Source organism: Macaca fascicularis, chromosome 2 (genome assembly GCF_037993035.2).
Source record: "Macaca fascicularis isolate 582-1 chromosome 2, T2T-MFA8v1.1".
NCBI classification, from domain to species: domain Eukaryota; kingdom Metazoa; phylum Chordata; class Mammalia; order Primates; family Cercopithecidae; genus Macaca; species Macaca fascicularis.
Window position 1 is genome coordinate 174,637,206 of NC_088376.1, and position 18,503 is coordinate 174,655,708.

The following is an 18,503-nucleotide window of genomic DNA, read 5'->3' on the forward strand; positions in this document are numbered from 1 at the left end:
ACTCATAACTAAATCACCACCAGAAACCAACTGGCTCCTGCTGCGTGCTGTCTCCTGGGCAGAAGGATGGATGTGATAGGCCTATTTTAAATGTTAAGTGGTTGGAGCACGTTCTGTTGCCAGGCTTGGAGAATGGCCAACTAAAATTCTCTCCTCCTTGGAGTATGTCAGAAACTTGCTACTACAGCAGTGCTATTGAGTTATGGAAGCAGGATATGCATGTGTAGAGCATCATCCAGGCACAAAGGTTGGCGCTGTCCCCAGTGGGTTACTTTAGAACCTTTGCCACACCCCTCCAGGGAAGGAAAAGGCAGCCTCAGTTTTACAGCAGGAGAATCTGAGTCAGAATGATGCACCAAATGGCTATTCTCTGTCCAGGTTGTTGAGAGCAACACTGGGAACTAATATAATAAAGAGTTGGAAGCTAAGGCTAGGAAGATCCTTTAAGAGTGTTTTTCAGATGAAGATGCTGCTTTCCAGAAAGGTTAGATCACTTGCCAAAGGTTACACAATTCATTGGCATCTACAGCAGTGGCAGAACAAGGATTAGGGATTATAAATTTCTAATGTACTATATCACTATGTTCAAACTATTACTCATGGTATTACAAATATTCTGAATCTTATTAAAATGGTAAGGAAGACTTCATTAAGGACTGCAATAGATATATTGCAACAGGGTAGAGATACTGGGCTCAACTGCAAGTACAACAAGGTTAAGTGGGGATTTATAGCCCAAGACCAGAGGGAGGGGATCAGTGGGTGGAAAATTACTAACAGTGGGTAGGAGTATTTTTTTTAAACTGACCTAACAGGATTCTTGCTAAAGGCAGGCCAATAACATGTACATCAAAGGTGGGGGATAGGGGAACTTAATCAGAGATCAAGGGTGAGTGACTTAGCAGACTTCTTCCTGTAGCTGGGCTAGACAGGCTGAAGACAGGACAGGTAAGGTGGCGGCGAGGGGTCAGAGGATCCTCATTAAAGTTTGGTCAAGGAGAGAGTCTTTGTCAATAGTAATCAGCTGGGGATTGTGTTAGCTTACAGATTCTAATTCAGTAGGTCTGGGACTGGGCCTGAGAGTTTGCATTTTTAACACACTCTTAGGTGGTGTTGCTGCTGCTTGTCTTAGGATCACACTTTGAATAGCAAGGCTTTGGGACACATTACCACACCATAACCCGGGATAGTTAGTCCTTTAATAATAGGAACGTGATTCCTCTCATCTGTGTTTCCATAAGGAGGCACCAGGCTAGCTTACTCCTTTCTCCTACCCATCTCCTTTCCTCCTTTTTCCTCCCTTCCTCTCTCCCTCCTTTTCCTTCTCCCTCCCTCCTTTTCTTCCTTCCTTCCCTTCCTTCCTCCCTCCCTCCCTCCATCCCTCCCTTTCTTCCTCCCTCCCTTCCCCTCTTTCTCCCTTTCTCTCTTTCTCTCTCTTTTCCTTCCTTCCTTCCTTCCTTCCTTCCTTCCTTCCTTCCTTCCTTCCTTCCTTCCTTCCTTCCTTCCTTCCCTTCCTCCCTCCCTCTCTCCTTCCTTTTCTTTCTTTCTTTCTTTCTTTCTTTCTTTCTTTCTTTCTTTCTTTCTTTCTTTCTTTCTTTCTTTCTTTCTTTCTTTCTTTCTTTCTTTCTCTCTTTCTTTCTCTCTCTCTCTCTTTCTTTCTTTCTCTCTCTCTCTTTCTTTCTTTCTTCCTGTCTCTCTCTCTCTCTCTGTCTCTCTCTTTCTTTTCTTCCTTTTCTCACTGTATTCATCAGAATGTTGGAACCACAGAAGGTCAATAAACACATCCTGATTTGACTAGAAGGTGGTTGCTGATAGAGAATGCCCAGTATTAAAACGAACACTTCAGTCAGATGAAGGAGTGTTTTCAATGTAATTTCTAGGTAACCTGTGCTGTTGGCGCCCTGTCCAAGTCAATGTATGAAAGGATGTTTAAGTGGCTGGTGGCACGGATCAACAGGGCCCTGGATGCCAAGCTGTCAAGGCAGTTCTTCACTGGCATTCTTGACATCACTGGTTTTGAAATCCTTGAGGTAAGTGTATCTGGTAAGAAGGAAGTCAATGCACATTTATAAGAAGATTAGAAAATGTTACTTGAAGATGGGAAAATATGGTCAAAGCATGAGGATCATTCTGTGCATACCTTAAGGGCTACCTTGATTGGAGAAGAGCTATAATTAATAGTAATTATTGTTGTACTTAATGGTATTAAGTATTTATTGATTTCTTAATTCTGTCTTACATAAAGGTAAATAGAGGTAAAGGAATTAATTGTGATTTTAAATTTTAATACCATTAAGTTCTGTGTTATTGTAATAATCTTTAGAAAATTGCACTTAATGATATTACAATTCAAAATTACAATTAATTGAGTTAATTGAGCATTTGTTTCTTGTTGGGTCTATTTCCGATCATATAATAATGGTTATGGTTTTTTCTTTACCTGATGTTCTTGAAAGTGGACCTCAATTTTATTTTTATCTCTTCTTCTTACCTATTCATATCCTTGAAGTATAATAGCCTTGAGCAACTTTGCATTAATTTTACCAATGAAAAGTTACAACAGTTCTTCAATCGGCACATGTTTGTTCTGGAGCAAGAGGAATATAAGAAAGAAAGCATTGAATGGGTGTCTATTGGCTTTGGTCTGGATTTGCAAGCTTGCATAGATCTCATTGAGAAGGTAATATATATTTTTCTCCTTGTCCATTTTCATTTCGGGAGAATTGTCCCTGCCTGTTACGTTGATCCATGTCAGGACTTAGGCTCTATCAGAGGATGGGAAATGGGGACGGAAAGTCCTGCACATTTTGTCTTAATGGTGTTTGTGTGCATCACCCATGGCATCCGAACGAAACTCTCTTGTCAGTTGCCCCCTCCATCATCTCTAACGCAGGCTTTCACTGCACATTTGCTGCTAATGCATGGCCTCCACTGTTAATGTGAGAGGAAACTTGTCGAGATTAAAAAATTGTTGTGCTTTTGACTGGAAAAACACAGAGCTGAAAATATGAGCACTGTAGGGCCTGACTGATTAACATAAGGTGAATGAGTAGACCCAGAGCAGCTTAACGAAATTTGGCAAATTAGCATGCAAACAAACAACTGCCATCAATCCTCAAGGCCACTACCTTGCAGGATGTAGTTTGTTCATTTAATTGGACAAGTACCAGTTAAAGTAATTTATGACAGTACGTCATGGTTTATTAGTAAATTAGCTGCAGTGTACAGTTTCTGAATTTGGTGATATCCCAATACTCTGAAATCTTTCTGCATGTTCTGGGAAAGATGAGCGGGGTTTGCTGGGGAATTATGTATGTCCTTTCTGTGGCTTTCTCCAAGGGAGCAAGCATGGCGGCATGTTAGCAGTTACATGCCTCTTGGGCTTCGCCATAATCGTGGGTTGCGGTGAATCTTGAAGATGGATCTGGGCAGTCTGAAGCCTTTAATTTCCTGAAAACTCTAGCTATGCTGTCACAGTTGATTCTCAACAATCCTGCTAGGAAGGAGCTAGATCAACTGACCTTTCCCTGTCCTTTGCAAGCCTCAGGTTTTATCAATCTGTGTCCTATCAATTTCATTTATTAGGCTTTAGATCTTTTCGAAAATAACTATTATTTCCAACGGGAGTAGATATCCCATTGATTTTATTTATTTTATAACAAGTTAACTTTCTGGGGGAAAGACAGGCTGATAAAAAAATAATAATAATGAATCAACCATGAGCTGATTAAAAATAGTAATAAGCATGAACCAACCATGATCTGGTAAATGTATTCTGGCCTTATAAAAGCTGTAGTTGTCTGATTAGAAATGAAACAAAACAAATGAAAAAAAGAACTGGAGGTCCTCAGAGGGACAGATTTAGCTCCTGGCAATTGTCACCTATCATATATACACACTTTGATTATCACAAGATACTGTTTCCAGGCAGGAACGTGGACATAGACGTTCAGATCCTGACAAGTTCTGTGAATGTTACTGATTTTTAGTTGATCTGAAGTCTGTTGCCTCATTTGTGCCAGTCTTGGTTATTCCAATTAACACACTAGCGTCATGGATGTAATTTCCTGTTGTATTTTCTACTGATATAATAAAATGAGAAAAAATTACTGACCAGATGATGAAAGGAAAAGATAAGTCTTTGGTTTTCGACAAACAATTTCAACAGGATCCAGGTCAGGCAAATGAAAATACCAAAGACTTCCTTGAAAAGATTCTAAATTTTGAAAAGACCCATTATGTTGGTTGGGGCTATCTGAAGAAGATTTGTAGCAGATATTAATGATCAAACTCAGTCCTTGAAATAAAATGCATCATGGGATGTTTTTAAAATTCGAAAGAACTAAAACATATCAATGTGTATAAAATGTCGTATAGCATGCATCTCTGTATACATATAAGGAAAAAGGATTTTCATTACATGAAAGTTTCATATTTGTACAAAAAAGTGCTTGTAGTAGTCCCAGCTACTAGGGAGGCTAAGGCAGGAGAATAGCTAGAACCTGGGAGGTGGAGGTTGTAGTGAACCGAGATCACACTGCTGCACTCCAGCCTGGGCAACAGAGTGAGATTCTGTCTCAAAAAAAAAAAAAAAAGGTTATATCAAACTAAAATAAAAAATGTATTCTAACACAAACTTTAATTGTTAATTTGGTCTTCAAGTTTATAGTGACCTCCTTTCACATTTATGCTGTGAACAAATCTATTATAGGATTTGCTCATGTTTTATTACTTGAAATATTCTAGTTTGTTTAGAACTTGTGCATTAATAATTTACAAACTAAAGTATTAATATATAATGACATATTTATGGTTATACATAAGGCATTGGTAAAGAGATCTTCCCTATTATTTCTTAATAAATACTCTCCAAATTATACATTTAAAAACTTACTATTTGGTGTAAACACCCTAGAAGGCAACATACTTCTTCCAATAATTTAGCTCTTTGGAAAATTTCTCACGATATTGGGATTAGGATAGATTTTAGAATTTTACCAGCCTCAAGAGAAAATTTGCTTCAATACTTTTCATTCACTGGTTTTTGAGTCCAAACTACACTGCCTAGTTTGATTACATTATTTACTTTATTGGCCTGACTTGACCTGAATAATATATAATGATATTCCATCAGACAATAGGAATTTTTGATGTCAGTAGTTAATAGTATCAGCTATCCCAAAGAAAGTTCTAAAATATTTTAACTACTGGCAGCATCTTGGCATTATATGTTATCACCTCCCAAGGGAAACTTTTCAGATGTGTTCATTCTTGGTGTTTTTAATATAAAATGAAATCATATTAATATCTAATTGTTTCTTGTATGCACATGAGTATTTTCTTTAAACACATACCTCCATGCTTTTTTTGATTGGCAACTCTTACATTTTGTTTGATAATTGATCACAGCAAAGCAGTCAAGTTCCCAGAACTTAGACCTGTATGTCTCAGGGTTCACCTGTCAATTAATTACTTAGCAGAAATGTGCTGAGGGCCTACACTTTAGTTACCTTGGAACCTACTATGATAAGGGTTATGATGTGCAAACCCCAGAAGGCATCATCCTGGCATTCCAGGAACTTCTAGTATTATTGGAAATAAGCCTTAAAACAAAGGCTTTTACTTTTTTTTAAAACCAACAAGTAAGTCTACTTTGCAACTATTTGTTTTGATTGCTTCCTCTTCACCCCTTTGCTGAAGGAGGGAATCCTGCCCTAGGTTTATGGGAAAGGCTGAACATGTGACATTCAACACTAGACAGATGAGACCAGCATTTTAGTAGCCACATATGCTCACAGCCTACACGGGGTACACCTTGAACCATGCAGGGCCACAGGAGGGCTGTGCTGAGAAAAGAGTGAAAAAGCAGGGGCTGTGGGAGGCAGACTTTGTAGTAATTATAGGTGACGTGACAGTAGAATTCTACAAGAGGGTGCGATAGGCTTGTTTGAATAATTTCATGGGCTGATAGAGAAATGAAACCCATTACTCAGGGATAAGCAGGCACTATGCATGGTCCCTGCCATAAGGAGAGTGTTTGGCTAAGGGACATAACACATGGGAGCACAACAGAAAGGGAACTTTTGAGCCCCTCCTGGTTTTTCCCAGATGCCAAGGCACACATAATGTTGGGCCTCAATTTTAGGCCTTTTACCACACTACTGTATATAAGACTCTGTATAAAATGCTGTAGAGAAATATAAGCATTTTTTATAAATAGCTTTGCCTTCAGGAAATTTGCAGTCAAGTAAAGGATTTGTAAGTCTAATAAATGTAAAAAATGCATTTAAAAAATTATGTGCTATATGATGCAATAAAATTTTCCTACACACCACATTCTCTCCATCAGCAAGTTGGCACTCAGCTCTAAATTCAATGCATATCTTATTTTTAATGACTTCTCATAAGCTCCAACACTACCACTACTCTAGATCAGGGATCAGCAAACTGACTTTGTGGACCCAGTCTAGCCTGCAGCCTGTTTAGGTAAATCAAGTTTGATGGGAGCATGGCCACACTCATTTTGTTTACAGGTTGTTGCATGCTGCTTTCAGTGCTTCAATGACTAAGTGGATAGCAAAGGTCTGAGAGAGACTCTATGGTCCTCTAGAGAAAAAGTGTGCTAATGGAGTTCATGAGATTTGCAGTAACATTTTTTGTTTGTTTGTTTGTTTGGTTTTTTGAGACAAGAGTCTTTCTCTGTTGCCCAGGCTGGAGTGCAGTGGCCCAATCTGGCTCTGCAACCTCTGCCTCCCGGGTTCAAGTGATTTTCCTGTCTCAGCCTCCCGGGTAGCTGGGATTACAGGCACACACCACCATTCCGGGCTAATTTTTGTATTTTTAGTAGAGACAGGATTTTACCATATTGGCCAGGCTGGTCTCGAACTCCTGACCTCAGGTGATCTGCCCGCCTCAGCCTCCCAAAGTGCTGGGATTACAGGTGTGAGCCACCTCACTCAACCTGTTTGTTTTTTTAAAACGCTTTAAAAATGTAAAAGCCATTCTTAGCTCACCGGCTTTCCAGTACAGAGTGCAGGCAGGACTGAGCCCACGAGCCCTACTTTCTAAATCAATGATCCTCTTTAAGCATAAATGAAATCACAGTACTTCATTTAAAAAGTCTCCAAAGGCTTCCTATTACATTTAAAATGAAAGCCACATGTCTTACTACGGCCTATAAGGCCTTTGAGATCCAGCTACTACTTACTTACCTCTTTGACATTCTCTCTTAACATGTACTCCGTCAAGCTAGCTTTTCTCTGCCCACACTGGCGTCTGGCAGGACCTCAGACTTGCCAAGTGGGCTCTGGCCTCAGGGCCTTTGCATTCTTCATTTTTCTGCCTGGAATACTTGTGCACAGATCTTCTCAGCTTGTTGTTTTCATTTAGGAGAAGTGTCTTACCCAATGACTCTATCTAAAACCTCCTTACCCCCTGTCATTCTCTATTTCATTACTTTGAATGTTTTCTTCAGAGCATTTATATGAAACTAAGTCATTTGTTTTTTGGAGTTATTTCTTTGTTTACTTGCCTATTGTCTGCCACTCCACTAGAACATATGCACCCTGAGGACAGGCACTTTGTGTATGTGGCTCACAGCTGCATCAATCACCGGCAGTTACTGGTAAGGGTATTAAGTAGCAGATATTTAATTAATATATGTTGAATGGATGATTGCTGAGACCAGCTTGGTCAGGGAGACCCTAACCTAGCGGCGCTAGAGGAATTAAAGACACACACACAGAAATATAGAAGTTTGAAGTGGGAAATCAGGGGTCTCACAGCCTTCAGAGCTGAGAGCCCCAAGCAGAGATTTACCCACATATTTATTAACAGCAAGCCAGTCATTAGCATTGTTTTTGTAGATATTAGATTATCTAAAAGTATCCTTTATGGGAAACGAAGGTATGGGCCAAAACAAAGGGGTGGGTCTAGCTAGTTATCTGCGGTAGGAGCATGTCCTTAAGGCACAGATCGCTGTGCTATTGTTTGTGGTTTAAGAACGCCTTTAAGCGGTTTTCCACCCTGGGTGGTCCAGGTGTTCCTTGCCCTCATTCTTGTAAACCCACAACCTCCCAGCATGGGTGTTATGGCCATCATGAACATGTCACAATGTTGCAGAGATTTTGTTTATGGCCAGTTTTGGGGCCAGTTTATGGCCAGATTTTGGAGGACCTGTTCCCAACAGATGATTGCTAGTTTTATGCAGTGAATATTCTTCCCTTTGTCAATTGATTGGGTTCCTGGGAAATAATTTATACTGACCCCCTACTGAAAGTGCAGGTGGCTTTAAAAAAAATCTGCTGCTCTTATGTCTCTTCAACAGCCAATGGGCATCTTTTCCATCCTTGAAGAAGAGTGTATGTTTCCTAAGGCTACAGACCTGACTTTCAAGACCAAACTCTTTGACAACCATTTTGGAAAGTCGGTTCATCTCCAGAAGCCCAAGCCTGATAAGAAGAAATTTGAAGCTCATTTCGAACTTGTCCATTATGCAGGAGTGGTGAGTTACCTCTGGACCCCCGGTCTTGAATTTTCCTGATTTTGTTTCAAATATGCTCAGCCAAAGCCCTTAGATGATATTTAAGTAATGTTTAGATTAAATGAAGAGAAGAACAAAATATATCTCAGTTCCACAAAAAAGGTAGTGTAACCATTTAGCACTCAGGAAATGAAATGGCCATACTACAATAGCATTCCATGTGCACAGAGGTCAAAAATCTCCAAATGGACTCTGTCAACCTCAACTCAAAGCAAGGCAGCTTCAGAAAGGCATGGAGACCATCAAAGTCATAGTTTCTCCCCATTTGTCCTTCCTTTTAACTTAACGTTGTGTGAATGAGTGATTTCAATTGATCTTTTTATTGAAGATTTTTTTATTCTCCCATAAAGAAATAGTCAACGTGAAGTAATGGTCTCCAAACTATGGCCAAAAAAGGTTTCTGATGACTCTTGCTACCTCTCCTCATTTCCTCACCGGCGTATATGCCCCTTTTTCTGCACTTCTACTTCTGGATGGTGATTCTGGGTGGAACAAAAAGAGAACTGATAAAGGATAAAATAATACTTTGACCTGAAAATGGCCTGCCAGCTGTACACAGATATGTTTATAGTTCTCTTCTTTGATATCCTGGCATATTAATTATAATGATATATACAGTAAAATACCATTGTAATTGCTAGGTTTTTTTGAGTGTTCACTGTGTGTCAGAGACAGTTGGATTATTTTATCATTCTTGCCTTTAAAGGACTGATGGGGTGAAATACCATTCAATCCTTCCTTCCTCTCTGTTGCTCTCTCTCCCCATTCTTATCTCTCCTCTCTTCTACTTCTTCCCCTATCTCTCTCACTTCTTCCCATCCTGTCTGTTCCTTTCTTTTGACAATGTTAATGATAAGAATCTTGAGAATCTTTTTGGGATGCCCAGTGGACTTTTGGAGTGTTATTCAGTACTATTACCTTAAACTGATTTAAAGGTAAAGGACCCACATAATTTGTGATTTATTAAAAGTAATGCACAGGCTGGGCATGGTGGCTCCCTGTAATCCCAGCACTTTGGGAAGCTGAGATGGGTGGATTGCTTGAGCCGTAGGAGTCTGAGACCAAACTGAGCAACATGTGGAAACTCTATCTCCACACACGCACAATAAATAAAAATACAAAAAAAAAAAAAATAGCCAACCATGGCAGCATGTGCCTATAGTCCCAGCTACTCTGGAGGCTGAGGGGGAAGGATTGATTAAGACCAGGAGGTCGAGGCTACAGCAAACTGTGACTATACCACTGCATTCCAGCCTGGATAACAGAATGAGACCCTGTCTCAAAAAAGAAGAAGAAAAAAAAGGTAATGCACAGCCTTCTATGTTAACTTATGCAATCTTTTTTCTTTTTATTACCTGAAATGCATGCCTTTCCAAAGGTACCTTATAATATCAGTGGTTGGCTGGAAAAGAACAAAGACCTCCTTAATGAAACAGTGGTAGCTGTATTTCAGAAGTCTTCCAACAGACTCCTGGCGAGCCTTTTTGAAAATTACATGAGTACTGACAGTGGTGAGTCATACAATCTTCCTTGATTTTTCAGCCTCAGAATGGAACCCATGGCTGCCTCAGCTTTTACAAAAATTCTTGCTTCTTTCCTGTGATATGTTTCTGCTCCCTGTGGTCTGAGTCGTCCTCTCTTATTAGTCTTTCTGTCTTCAGGCCGGGGATTCTTCAGGGAGATGTTACTAGTGCTCTAAGATAGATTCAAGAAGTCTGTTCCTGGCCTGCTTTTGTCTTCCACTTCACCTAGCTACAAAGGGAAAACAAAAAACATGTTTTGATGAATGATTTTGGGGCAATAACTTATTGCCCCAAATATCTAAATAACTATATAACTATATACATACATATATACACATATATATAGTTACATATATATACATATATATATAGTTATTGCCCCAAATATCTTGAAATATTCTCTTTCACAGCACTCTGTGCACTTAGGATTATTAAAAGCTTTGTGAAGGCAGGTATTATGTCTGACTTGCTCAACTGTAGCCTCTAGCATGCAGCAAATACCTGTTTAGCAGGCATTCTATTCTGACAACTAATCTTGTTTAGTAGTTTGTAATTTACAAAGTACTGTTAGATACATTATCTTACTTATTTCTTACCATGACACTTTAAGATATGTACAGTGTTCCTATCTTTCTACCTAAGCTTTGCCATATAGTAGATTTGTAAAATCAGGGATGCTACTTAAGAGAAGTTAATGCATATCACTGCATTTAGGATGCAGTGAAAACTTCTGCACCATCATATGATGGATTTGAAGATACTGAGCCAAAGTTGCTAACACCAGCCTCACTGAAGTAAATGCTAACCTACTCACAGAGGGAAGCTCTCCACGATTTACAGCAAAAGTCACAGATCGACAGCCTCTGAGCAGAAACTGGCCTTCAAACACGTTTTGTTTGGTCCACACAAATTTAAAAAATCAGATTTCACATACACATTTGAGTTTCCGTTTTCTTTTGAAAAATGGAAATTCTGGGGAAATAGATAATCTAGCCAGCTTGGGTTCTGATTTCCCCATGGCAACAGTACACCAACTGTTCTTTAAATGGGGTGCGTACTCTCACTTTCAAACATACCCTGCTGTTATCTTACACCCAGCTGCATGTTAACTCCCAGCCCCTATCAGGCTGATTGGTTCTCCTGACTGACATAGGGAATGGAGAGAAAATTTAGCACTTTCTGGCTTTATCAGCACATGATGACATAATTCTGGAACATGCCTGAAATCCTCTGGGCCTGCCTCAAGAAAGCTATTGTGTCCGGACCCGGCTAATGTTCAGGCAGTACATTTGCCTGATTCTAATAGCTGCTAAAGTACCTCTGAGAAGTCTGTTTGATAGTAGCCACATACGCTTATGACTCCCAGTTGAGTAATTCTCTGATCATAAGAGATCAGAGAATGGTTTGGGCAGAGAATTAGAGGAGAAATCATCTTCTAACTCTTCAGGGTGTGTACTGTGTTCTTAGGAACTAAAAGACAAGAATTGTTCAGAATGGCCTTTTTTTTTTTTTTTTTTTTTTTTTAATTCTAAAACACCCTCTGAAAATGCTTGCCTCCAAGTTTCTGATGGATTCAAACTTTAAATTGCTAGTAATAACCATACTTTCTCCCGGGGAATCCAAATAATTTAAACCAGGGTTATAATTCTTTTTTAAAAATTAATGAAATATTCCCTTTTCATGGATGGAAAAACTGAAGTACAAAGAAGTCAAGAGTTTCACTGAGAGACCTGGGGTGTTTCAAAAGAACATTAGTGATTAAGCTTCATGACATCTGCCACGGCACAGTTGCTACTCAGGCACAGAGAATATTTTATTAGTTTTCCATATTGACAGCTACCCTATTCTGTCCAACTTGCCTATGGATTTTGTTGTTGCTGGGTTGCACATCTTAGTGACTTAGCATTATTCAAATGTTTATAAAGCTGGTTGGCCTAGCACAGGTTCTTTTGCTTCAAGAAAATGGAAATAGACTTATTATTTTTTATAAATCATGAATATAAATACATGAATGTAGCTAAAAACACAGACAATATAGAAAAACTGAAAAAAGAACATAAAAATTACCTGTAACCTCATATAGATTAACCAACTATTTACATTTTGGTATTTACACCCCCCAACATTTTTCATGTTTATAGTCACCCATAACACAGCTGCACTTAAAAACATGTGTACATACTCAAGGTCATCATATATAAAATTTAGGCTTTGCAAACAAACTTTTTCTCTAAAAATATCCTAGAAATCTTTCCATATAAGTTATATGGATCCACGTCATCATTTTAAAAGCTTACAGTGTTTCACTGTATGCATATTCTCTCATAAATTAATCTCCTATGGTGTGCATTTGTGGATTAACTTTGTTTTTGCTTAATTTTTTTGCAGTGACTAAATAATGCTTCAGTGAGTATTGTTGCACAGTTGCCTGATTATACCCTTAAGGAAAAGCACTAAAAATATACATTTTGTGATAAAAGACATACATATTTTGAAGCTTTTGGTAGATATTGCCATATTGTTCTAGAACTCTGATGAATTTATGCTTCCATCAGCGAGGTAGGATAATGTGACAAAAATGAGCTTTTTACATGTTTTCATCTTTTTTTTTTTTTTTGCTAGCTATACCATTTGGGGAAAAGAAACGAAAGAAAGGAACTTCATTCCAAACAGCTGCATCTCTGCATAAAGTAATTTTTAATTGCATCTATTCATATATTAATTGCCTCACAATCTGCATGTGTTATTATTTATTTGACATTTCACATCCTCAAATAAGGATAAAGTATCAGGAATTAGCAAGTTGGAAAAGTTGAAGTTTATGCTATTATAATTAAGGGCTTTATTTTTTGTTGGTTCCCACCTACAACTCCTTTATCATCCCTGCACCCATCTTCCAGCTGATGTGCATATTGGCTCATAACAACTCTGAGTTGTCAGAATTGCACTTAGTGAAAGGGGAAACTAAGCTGCCTCTCTGCCCTCCTCTCCAGACTTTAGCCTCTCCCTTGCCTCAAGGGGGACCACCTATGGTGCAACTGGTGCATTTGTGTTTACAGCTCTTGCTTGCAAGGATCAGACTAAAGCTGAGTCTGAGTCATTGCTTTTCTCTTCCCCTACTGTTCCCAGCTTTCTTCACTCCCTAAAAATCTCTCAAACCAGAATTCCCATCTCAGGTTTGGCTTCTAGAGAATCTAACCTAAGATAGAGGTTTTCCACAGAGAGAGAACTTGAGAAACAATTTCTTTTTTCAAGCCATTTTATTGCCCAGCCATAACTTTGATACTGCTATCAAATTCAAAATAGGTAGAGATGATTCACAATTGAACTATGTCTGTCAAATAAATATTGACTTGCCATAGGAAAGAAATAACGTGCATTGGGTAAGCAGGAAAGAATGTTGAATTCATTATTTTACTGTTAGAATACATCTTGGCTGTGAGAGTGAGTTGATAGATTTGGAGACATTTGTGAGGTGGATTGGTGTTTTTAGTGATTTGCAAAGTGATTTTATGTTTATTATGGTCTCCATTTTAGGAAAACCTGAATAAATTGATGACTAATCTGAAATCAACAGCACCTCATTTTGTGAGATGCATAAATCCCAATGTGAATAAAATGCCGGGTAAGAACTAGATTTCTTTGTAATTCACTCTAGGAAATAGATTTGATATTAGCTATATTGAATATCTTTTAAAGAAATATTTATTGGTGCCTTTTATATAAGGATAGAATTTTGTATAGAAAAATGAAAATATGTTAAAAATGAGGTCTTTGGAACCTCCTCAATATTGCCATTGAAATGGACATACAGAAGGATTTCACAGAGCAGTCTCAATTGGGCAACATTAGAATGTTTGATATTACTATTTAAATTCCTCCTTGAATTTTATGCTGAACATGGATGAGCTCCCATGCCATTGTCTACAAGGGCAAACTATAATAAAAAGGGAATTGAATAATCAATTAGGGGATTAAGGTAGATATTTCAGCATAAAGGAAGTTATTTGGTCTGAGTTATCTAAATTGACCATAAAGACAGTTCCTAAATCCATTTCTAATTGTTGACAACACCCTCTAGTCCTCCTTGCCAATGCCAACATCTTCTTCCCCTTTCTAATAGCATTTATTTTTTTATAGTTATGTAATTCTGGGCAGTGGATATATTTTCGTCAGAGAATAGTTGTCGGGGGATGATGTGATAGGTGGATGTTGGTGATTTTTTTTTTTTTTTTTATGTTTTCAATTCCCCAAACAAGGGTTTTACCAAAAATAACTACATGGATTGCTTTCCTTACTTCATGAGCTTGACGATTCCCAGCCATCTCTTTGGAGTTACAGGCCCCTCTGGAGCTTGGTTTGGAGGCTGTCGGCCTCCAAGGAGTGTATATGACAAGCCCTAAGTCTTTAGAGCACTAACCACCCTTATAATATGTAGCCAGATGTTGCTGGTTCTGATTTCTGAGGTTCCTTAGTATCTTGCATTTTTACTAACCTTCTGTAATTAAGACCCCAATCCTGACACACTATGGCCTATTTTGGGAAAGTGTGATACAAAACAATGATGTTGCCGTTAGAGTTTCTGCAATACAAACACTTCATGTTCATTCACGGCTGTATGTTTTTGCCTCATTGTTTCCTATCAGCTGGATTTCTGGATGTGTCTAGGGACACTGCTTCCATCTAGCAAGGAATCTAATTAGCTGTGTTCTATTTTGGAGCAATTCTGTTACCTATTAGAGTTGCTTCCCATGGAGTCAACTTGGATTTCAGCAGGTTTGGTTTTTTTCTTAAAGTCATAAGACAAAGTCGTAAGAAACGCTTCATGATCTAATCAAAACAGTTATTTATATGTACTTAAAGAGAATGAGTGAGTCTGATGTTAAGGTGTCATAGGATTCTACTCCCTGTATCTCCCCTTTTTTAAAAAAAGTAACAATTTGAGACAGAATCTTGCTCTGTCCCTGAGGCTAGAGTGTAGTGACTAGAGTGTAGCTGTACGATCTCGGCTTACCACAACCTCTGCCTCCTGGGTTCAAGCAATTCTTGTGCCTCAGCCTCCTGTGTAGCTGGGACTACAGGCGTGTACTACCATGCCTGGCTAATTTTTGCATTTTTAGTAGAGACGGGGTTTCGCCAAGTTGGTCAGGCTAGTCTTGAACTCCTGGCCCTAAGTGACCTGCCCGCCTCAGCCTCCGAAAGTGCTGTGATTACAGGCATGAGCCGCTGTGCTGGCCTACTTTTGCCTTCTTATAGATTATCTGTTTCTGTCTGTGAAAGGGATTGGAGTATAGAAATATGGGTATATGATTTAAGTTTATTTCTGTGACCTTGGGCATGGAGTCCTTTTTTGTTTTCATTTTTCATGTAATACCGTAGTAGAAATTTGTGATAGGAGATGTGGTCCTTGGCTTGTTTCAGAAGACTCTCTGAGGGCAGGGACAGTGGCTTCTTGGATGGTTTTTCAAAGGCTTCTATTGGAGATTGCAGCTGACAGCTACAGTAGAGCTTCTTTTGATGAATGAGAAGGTGACAGAAGGATGCTTATACTACAGAATAGGACGTAGGCACTCTCATGAAAATAAGGGGAGAATGAAGTCTGGCATGTGGACAAGTCCTTCCTAAGCACAACTGTAAACAGAATGTTGTGCTTGTGTCCGTCTTCCCCTTTCCTTTTATTCCTCCTCCTTATCCCTTCCCCATCCTGCGCAGAGAAGGCAGTTCTCTTTTGTGTTCTTATCACCCTTTCTGGCTGGTTTTTGGTTGGCAAATGAACGTGAGACCAGCCATTTACATTCTAGCAAAAATTGTAATCTTTTTGCCTTCCAAGAATATTTGCTTAGAAACATCTCATCTAACTGTGAATTAAGGGGCATGTTCCATTTTAAAGGAATTTCAGGGAAATCATATTTGGAGATGCCTACATAATAGGATGATTACTGTGAGTACTATCAGGCCATAAGTGAGTGAACTCCTATGACCTATCATGTGGAAACTATCCAATTCAGACTTTCTTTTAACCCAAGATGCAGCAATTGGTACAAAATCTGGGCCAATAATTTTTTTTCAGGCACAGATCCACCGTGACTCTTTTTTTTTTCCAGGTATATTGGACCCTTACTTGGTTCTACAGCAGTTACGCTGTAATGGTGTCTTGGAAGGGATTAGGATATGCCGTGAAGGTTTTCCAAACCGACTGCAGTATGCTGATTTTAAACAAAGGTAAACATACCTTCCAGGATCCAAGAAGCCTGAGGCAGTTCATTCTGTTTTTCTCCCTTTCCGAGTGTTTAGGCATGCATTGTTTGTTTGGTTAATATCCTCCAGACTACAGATCGATGTGTTTTGGTGGTGGGAAGATATATGATGACAGAGTTCCATTATTATTTCCCCTTAAATCCAACATCCATGTAACTGTAATATCCTTAAATCTCTATTAACAGATAATAGACCCACATATAGAAGAAATAAATACAGAAGAAACATATGGAGGCTGAATTGAGTCTCTGAAATGTTGTGTATACTTAATCGTAGCTGCCATCCAAGCACGCTGTGGCTTTACTAGCAAGCCCCTGAAAGGAAGGAAGCCAGCAGGGTATATGGCAGGAGGCAGGAGTGGCGTCTTTTCTATTTCCTGGATTCTAGAAGTTTAAATTATAGGTCATCAAGTCAATTTGAGCAAAGTCTGGTAGAGTAAAAAGGGGCATATTTCTTGCTTTAGAATTAAGAGGCATATTTCTTGTTTTCCACCAACTCACCAACAGGGTGAAGGAATCCTGGAAAAGACATTTAATGTCTCTGCTTTTCAGTTTCCTTATCCATACAGTAGAGATACTTATGCTTTCCTCCCTCCCTCTCTTTCCTCTTCCAACCCCACCCCTGCCTAATTGAGCAATCAATCAAATGAGGTTGCTTCTAAAGCAATATGAAAAGTACAAACTATTATACCAATGCAAGGGATTATTGCTTGTACCCTCATTATTGTTACTAAGAATTTTGTGAAAATTGAACGTATTAATAACAGAGATAAAAATCTATATCTCCTTTCACCTCATTTGTCTAGATTAGTCTTTATTTGAATAATATGATTTCCCAACCCCAGGATTTTTTCTTTATTTTAAATTAGGTACTGCATTCTGAATCCAAGGACCTTTCCAAAGAGCAAGTTTGTGAGCAGCAGAAAAGCAGCTGAAGAATTACTTGGCTCCTTGAAGATAGACCATACCCAGTACCGATTTGGAATCACTAAGGTAACCAGAAAACTGCAAAGAATGCATTTGGAGACGAATTGGGGGAAGAGTGTGTATCTTAAAATACCTGTGAATGCTCAATTATAAGGCATTCTTCAGCTGTCATGACCATAAATAACACAAATAGATCTTAGTTGAAGGTGAAAACTTCAGTGCTGTTTGAGAAAAATATTCAATGTTTTTTAAACCTCAGTTTTGACTACATTTACATTTTTATAATTAGTCATCTAAGCAAATTTGTGCCAAGATATAAAATACTGAATCAACCTGGTGTTGTGAGAAAATGTGTATATATCAGAGCTGGAAAAAGGTGAATCGACTTCCTAGAGCAATGGCTTATCTATGTGTGAACTGATTCATCCGCAATATTCTTTTAGGGACTAATTTCTCTGAGTAATTTAAAACTTCAAAGGTAACCCACTATTAAAAAAATTAATCCAAAACCAATTTCCTTAAATGTGATTCCCTAAATTCTACTTCATCTTAGATGAGCTTGGGATTCACATATTTTGGGAAACTTATAACTAATCAATAGATTTGGTCTTATCTGGCAGTCAACATCAGTTTGTTCGTAATGACATCCATATAAGGAACAAATTATTTGAAGGAGAGTTGGAAAATTCAGGATAAAGACCTCATAGAATTAGAATTCTGTAGTATATGGTTATAAAACGTTGGCTCCCACATTTTGAGTACTTAGGAATCAGTTTCTGCTGTTTATTGTTTCTGCTGATTTTCACTGATGATGCCTTCCTTCCTTGTGCGTTTAGTTATTTTTGCTGTATACTATTCCTCTGGGCCAAGACTGACATGAGGCAAGTGAAGCTCCTAAGGCACAAATTTCAAAGAGGCTTTCATTCTCAGGGTTGAGCAAGTGAGGTTGAGAGGCACACACTCTCAGGGCACTCTCACACTTAGTGCCTCCATAAAATGTGTGCCTTAGGCACCTCACTATTTCACCTTGTTTGTTAGTAATTATTCTTGAAAAAATATTTTTGTGGATTATTTGATGCCTTAGACAAAAGTGCCTTACTCTAGAACAGACGTCAGCAAACTACGGCCCAAGAGCCTGGTCCTATTTTTAATATATTGTCCACTAGCTAAAAATGGTTTTAGATGGTTCATGAATTGTTTAAAAAACAAGAATATCCTAAAGAGATTGTATGTAGTCCATAAAACCTAAAAATA

General features: G+C 38.6%; 1 protein-coding gene across 1 annotated transcript in view; it reads left to right on the forward strand.

Moving 5' to 3' along the window:
* MYH15 (myosin heavy chain 15) overlaps positions 1-18,503 on the forward strand; it is a 128,891-nt gene that overhangs the window by 37,832 nt on the left and 72,556 nt on the right. Inside the window, exons 13-20 of the mRNA XM_065539230.2 lie at positions 1,881-2,030; positions 2,510-2,680; positions 8,327-8,503; positions 9,921-10,053; positions 12,688-12,755; positions 13,603-13,690; positions 16,170-16,287; positions 17,192-17,315. Coding sequence (XP_065395302.1) covers positions 1,881-2,030; positions 2,510-2,680; positions 8,327-8,503; positions 9,921-10,053; positions 12,688-12,755; positions 13,603-13,690; positions 16,170-16,287; positions 17,192-17,315 — 1,029 coding nt within the window. The remainder of the gene's footprint in view (positions 1-1,880; positions 2,031-2,509; positions 2,681-8,326; positions 8,504-9,920; positions 10,054-12,687; positions 12,756-13,602; positions 13,691-16,169; positions 16,288-17,191; positions 17,316-18,503) is intronic.